At 38.7% G+C, this 5,738-nt stretch overlaps 1 protein-coding gene across 1 annotated transcript; it reads left to right on the plus strand.

Moving 5' to 3' along the window:
* The first annotated feature begins 234 nt into the window (after positions 1-234).
* On the plus strand, positions 235-4,853 carry LOC128717638 (uncharacterized). The gene is made up of 5 exons (XM_053811458.1): positions 235-325; positions 3,102-3,264; positions 3,447-3,589; positions 4,321-4,462; positions 4,589-4,853. Exons 1-5 carry the CDS (start codon positions 235-237, stop codon positions 4,851-4,853), a joined length of 804 nt encoding a protein of 267 aa, XP_053667433.1.
* Positions 4,854-5,738: the final 885 nt, after the last annotated feature.

The raw sequence follows: 5,738 nt of genomic DNA on the forward strand, positions 1-5,738 counted from the left end.
CCACTCAACGGACGTGGACGCTGATAGCACATCAAAAAAGGAGAACACGCTCCAAATGGACACTTGAGTGAAGGCCGTTTGGGTGGGTGTGTGTGTGTGTGTGCATATTTGGTAAAAAGCAGCTCAAGGACTGTTGAGAAAAGGACTGTTTTGCGGGCGCAAGTGGAAACATCCGTTTGGTTTTGTGCAAACAAAAAGTAATCATGAACAAATAGTAAACGGTTGCAGCAACCCATGGACAGCATTAGCACGTGGAACAGTTTTAGGATGGGTCGGCACGTTGCGATATCGGGTGTACTTCTGCTGACAGTGATGTGTCGCTATGGTAAGTGATCGTCTCCGCACGTAGCTCTCGGATTTGGATTTTAAAACAAGACGCTAATGTGGTGCATTTAATGACAACGCGGACAAGAATGATTAGCGATTGTCCTTCCCGGAACGAAAGTTCCCGGTTTGAGGATAACTTTCGGGATTCGTAATTATCCCACGGCTTTCACTGTGGCCGAATTTAATAAGGTTAAAGTCCCCGCGGAGTGTACATCGCGGATAAGCGGATTAGTGGAAGCGGGAATGTAACCGGAAGCTTTGCGAATGGGAAATGGGGAACGCTAAATGAAAGTTGTTGCCTCCTTTTCAAAGCTTCTTTGCGATTTCTTCTTAAGTCCGAGGGTTTACAAGGTTTGATTAGATTAGCTAAAAATGGTTTGGTGAGTTAGGACATGAATTTATTACCTTGATTTGCTAGTTTCTTTGATGTTTCGGGTAAGCCCATAGACCGGACTGACTTTATTAATGGGTAATACTGTATTTAGCCCATGCATTTAGCTATGAATGTAGACCCAAATTTAAATACAATTTGAATAATTATTTGTTTTTTTTTTTTCATTATCTAAAGATATAAATATCTGAAGAGTTTTATTGCTTTGCTTAAGTCTCACATCTGGATTTATGATAGCGTCTTTCGTCCAGCTTATGTTTGGATATTGAATTGCTACGAAAGCCATAACCAACAAAGTGAACCATCAAGACAAATTGCATACATTCAGGCGCTTTCAACCGAGAAGACAACGAAAAGGAACGCCCAAAACTATGCAATTTGTATGATAAAATATTTTAACTATGGTTATTAGTTCCTCTTCATTGGGTTTCCTTTAATTTAATACTGCTATGTTTAATGCGATTGCTTATCATTAAAAGATTAGTTGACTAAAATGTGTATCGTTGAAAAGTTAAAATAAATTGTAAAGAACATCAATGTTTACGTGCGTTTCCTAACTTGTAAATGGTTTATAAATGTATTCTTAAGTATGGATGGAAAGCCATTAAAAAGCTTTGCTACAAAAAAATAGATCTTTAACAATCACTTCATATAAATTAGTATATTTCTGTCATAAAGGTGCTAATGAGCATGTTAAGAAGATTAAAAAACATCAATGTTTACGTGCGTTTCCTAACTTGTGGATGGTTTTTAAATGTATTCTTAAGTATGGATGGAAAGCCATTAAAAAGCTTTGCTACAAAAAAATAGATCTTTAACAATCACTTCATATAAATTAGTATATTTCTGTCATAAAGGTGCTAATGAGCGTGTTAAGAAGATTAAAAATCTTAAAACAAACGCCAAAAGCAAAACCATGCAATAAAGCCATTCTCACAGTGGCATTAACTTCTGAACTAGTGATGCTTTCCTGGTAAATGGTGCTTTCAAGCATTTCGCCCGTGAATTTCGTTCTAAAATTAGTATCCTTAAGGGCTTAACATTCATCGCAAACAAAACGAGACTAGCAGATGATTTATGTACACAATAACCCTCATCTTCCGATCTGATTCGTTGGATTCTGAGAAACGGAACATTCTTCTATAAGAGATCTTTTAATGATGAGCCAGCACGTTGTTTGGATTAATATTGACAAAACGTTGTTTTCATGAATTTCTGAACGTTGAGCTAAAAACCATAAGCAAATGGTATGCATTTTTGATGATAGCTTACATTTTGGCCATACTTTCATGCCAATGCTGAGCACAAAAATAAATACACAGCCCAATTATATCTTACTATAGCTTCTTGTGTACTAAACCTTTCAATTATGTTACATTGGCTTTAATATCCTTAGTAAAAAAAAACACCCCGGTTTTGTCTGAGTATCCTAAACAAAACGGTATTCGAAAACCGTATCCTCAGTAAAAAAACTTATGCAGTGGTTCTGGGTTGATGCATTTAATCCAGTGTAGATTAAAATATGAATAGCTATCTAGAAGGACTTACGTAACGGAATTGCGATTATTAATGTTAACTCAAAACCTACATATTGAAAAACGATATTGATTCAATCACCGATAGAAGCTTCGCTTCCACGTAAGTGGCTGGATAAATCTGTTTTTCTATCAAATAACCGTGCTGGTTCATGTGGCTCATTGATTTATTGATTTTTTCAATGCACAAAGGAAAGAGATCAATTGAATTTATTTTGAACCTGTAATATGGAACCGTTTTTTGTGTCTGGATTGAACCTGCGATTCAACAAATACCATTTTTTTGAAGGAATTTCGTTTAAACTAAAGCAAATTTATTAATTCAGAACCAATTTAAGATAAATTTCACGATTCAATTGAGTTTGGGTTCTGGATTATTCACTCCAGTTTTAATATTGATCAAACTTGTACATTTGATAACGGTGATAACGCATCCTATGAATTCGGATCAGGGTACCTGCGCGGAAACAGAAGAATAAACGGTGTGCCTAACAATTAGATGTATTATTGAAACATCAATTTTAAAATATCGTATTTCATTTTTTATACCACCGTTGGCTCCTTTTTCTAGCCCATTTCGTGCGAATTGGCGAACGCAAATCCATATTAGCAACAATTTTCCCGAAGAAAAAACGCCTAAAGTTATACATTAAAGCTATTCGAATACTGCCGAACAGTAAGCAGCAAATTCTAGTTTATGTTATGCTTTAATTTGCAATAGTACAGTCCTTAATCAATTATTACCAATCCCTTAGCGTAAGTCATCGTTGCAGACCGTTAAAGGCTCAACAACATTCCAGCACATTAAATATCCTTTAATCTAAAACACAATTTTCATCATATTCCAGCAACTGCTCAAACTTCGTCGGGTTCGCTTCCCGAACCGGTGTGTGGTCAGATCTCGCAAATGCTGGACAACTGCTTCCGCAACTCTTCCCCATCGATTGCGGTCGAGCTGCTGGACTCCGTCAAGATACCGGACTCGGTGGAGGAAATTAGCGACCGGTGTCTGTAAGTGTTACTTGGCTGCCATTTCTTCGAACGAACTTCATTTCGTTTCCTGAATCATTCGGATGCATACGAATGTGTGTGTGTGTGTGTGTGTGTGTGTGTGTGTGTGTGAGGGGCCCATTCTACGTGTCCGATCGTATAAAGCGTAATGAATGTTTTCCTTCCTCTCTGAACACCCGTAGACTGTTCAACCGGGGCATGGAATGTGTACAGCACTATCTGAACGTGTGCGTGGACCAGAAGGAACGGAAAATCATCGAAAACGAGGTGTACGGTGCGAAACGATTGTACGAGTTCTTATGCCGGGATCGCTCGTTTCAGAAGGGTAAGACCAAGAGTGCTTAATGGAAAATGGCAGACCGGTACTAGTCGCGACGGGTGGGCTTTCGTTCGTTTTGATTGTTTTGAAAAGCTTGATGGTCGAAGAAATGGCACGCGCATGCTATCTCTCCATTAATCAAACCATTCAATGGTTGAATGTCTTAGCGTGGAATCTCTGCCCAACCGCCAACGATAATCTTCGGTTGAAAATTAAGATCCACCAAGAAATGATAAAAGGTTAAAGATAATTAAATTTGATTGTTTCAGTCGAAGAAACTTATAGATACGATGATTAAATATTTCATTCAACGTAACTGGTTGGATAACTTTCTACGCTAAAGTTAAAAAGTTGTTCATAAACTTTACAAGGCTTTAGTGTCTGAAAGAGCGCAATCGCTATAGGAACGATCACGTTTTCATAAGCTTCAGATCACTTGATAACTCAGGAGTACTGAGCTCTTGACATCGAATGTTAATATATTGCATACCTCTAGGCGTATATGCTCACCATACAAACTAGCCGTAGAGACTGATAAACCCAGCACACAAAAAGAGCGTGTTAACACTGTGTTCCTTCCCTTTTTAATGTAAAATTAACAACGATTACGAGGTGCTTATGCAGCACATAACATTCCTTCCTGAATCGACATGGCTTGTCGAGCGTGTCTTTAATCATTTCCAGCTCACTGCCCGTACGCTTGTTGAAATTCCATTTTCTTTTCATACCTTCCGTAGAGTTTCTCCAGCACAAGGATTGTTTCCATCACGTGCATCGCGACTGGGACGTCTGTTCGGGCAAGTTTGTCGGCATTCTGAAGGAGGAAATGTCGAAAACGACCAAGCAATCGATGAACGTGCAGTACATGCACTTCTGCTGGTATGTTGGCGAGCGACCGTTTCGTTCTCTCGAAAGCACCCATTCCGTTCCAATGTTCCGAGGATTGCGCATTTCATCCCACAACACTTATCCACTGTCAATCATTGCTCTGTTTTCTTTCGATAGCGCCCGGTATGGGTATGAAAATTGCGTCTACAACAGTGCCCGGTACAAGTGTCACCATAATTCGGCCATATTTCTTCGTACCGTCGCTAAGTTGCTGTCCACCGATAAACACTTTCTGAACTGTGATAAGATCGAACGCGAGGTCTGTTCCTCCGGGACGAGGAGCTTTGTGTGGGGGACGCTTGTGGTGCTGCTGGGTGTGGTGGGACTGGTGCGGATTTTTGGTACCGGCAGGTACTTCTCATCTATTGTTTTCCATCAGTAAGGGTTTGGTTTTTGGTGATAAAAGTTCGTTCGTTCGAGTATGCACGTGGGAGTTTGTTAGAAGGTTAAATTTAACGAACATTAGAAGATGAACTTTATTATTGGCAAATTAGGTCACTATTCCGTAGATTTAAGTCATATATATATATACATATAGATAGTTAAGCTGGTTGGTGGTTTCAGTTACTAATAGGCTTGCACACATTGTGCACCTTTAGCATTGTATCATAAAAAAATAACAGTACGATGTAACTGCACGTGAAGCTATCGATGGTTTATGGCTGAGGCGCAGCTTGATTGTACAACGCATTGTAGCTATGCCGTATACTTCAAAATGCGCCAAAATAAACTAATGTGCCACTAGGGTTTCTGCATCGTAAGTCGTAAAAAAGTGATCCTTAAAATTCATTGCATATCTTCAGGCGTTGAACACTCAAGCTAATCGCTCTAGCGGTAAACTGTTGGGCTTAGATGTACGGTTAGAATGAAAGGAATGTTTTAAACCACCCGTAGCCATTTAAAGCTCGTTGAACAGATACATTTAAAGAGGAGTTTTATATGCTCAAACGGTGCAAATACATCGTTATGGTATGATTTGCACACAACCGTGACACAGTTGCCTATTGAACATATATTGGGCGAAGATATAGGGACTAATATGTTAGATTATAGTTCCAAATACTCATCTAGTGTGATTTAATTAAGGATCAGCATGTTGTGATATGTGAATTGCATATTGATCACTGCACTCTTTGTATGAGTATGCGTTTCTTTTACAATTTCAAAATAAATGTCAACGAATAAGTGACGACATAGTGCCATTGATTATTTGTGTTCCTTGAAAGAAAGCCCTTTACAAGTTTAAAACTACTCATAAAATAGTAAC

The sequence above is a fragment of the Anopheles marshallii genome, chromosome 2 (assembly GCF_943734725.1).
Source record: "Anopheles marshallii chromosome 2, idAnoMarsDA_429_01, whole genome shotgun sequence".
NCBI lineage: Eukaryota > Metazoa > Arthropoda > Insecta > Diptera > Culicidae > Anopheles > Anopheles marshallii.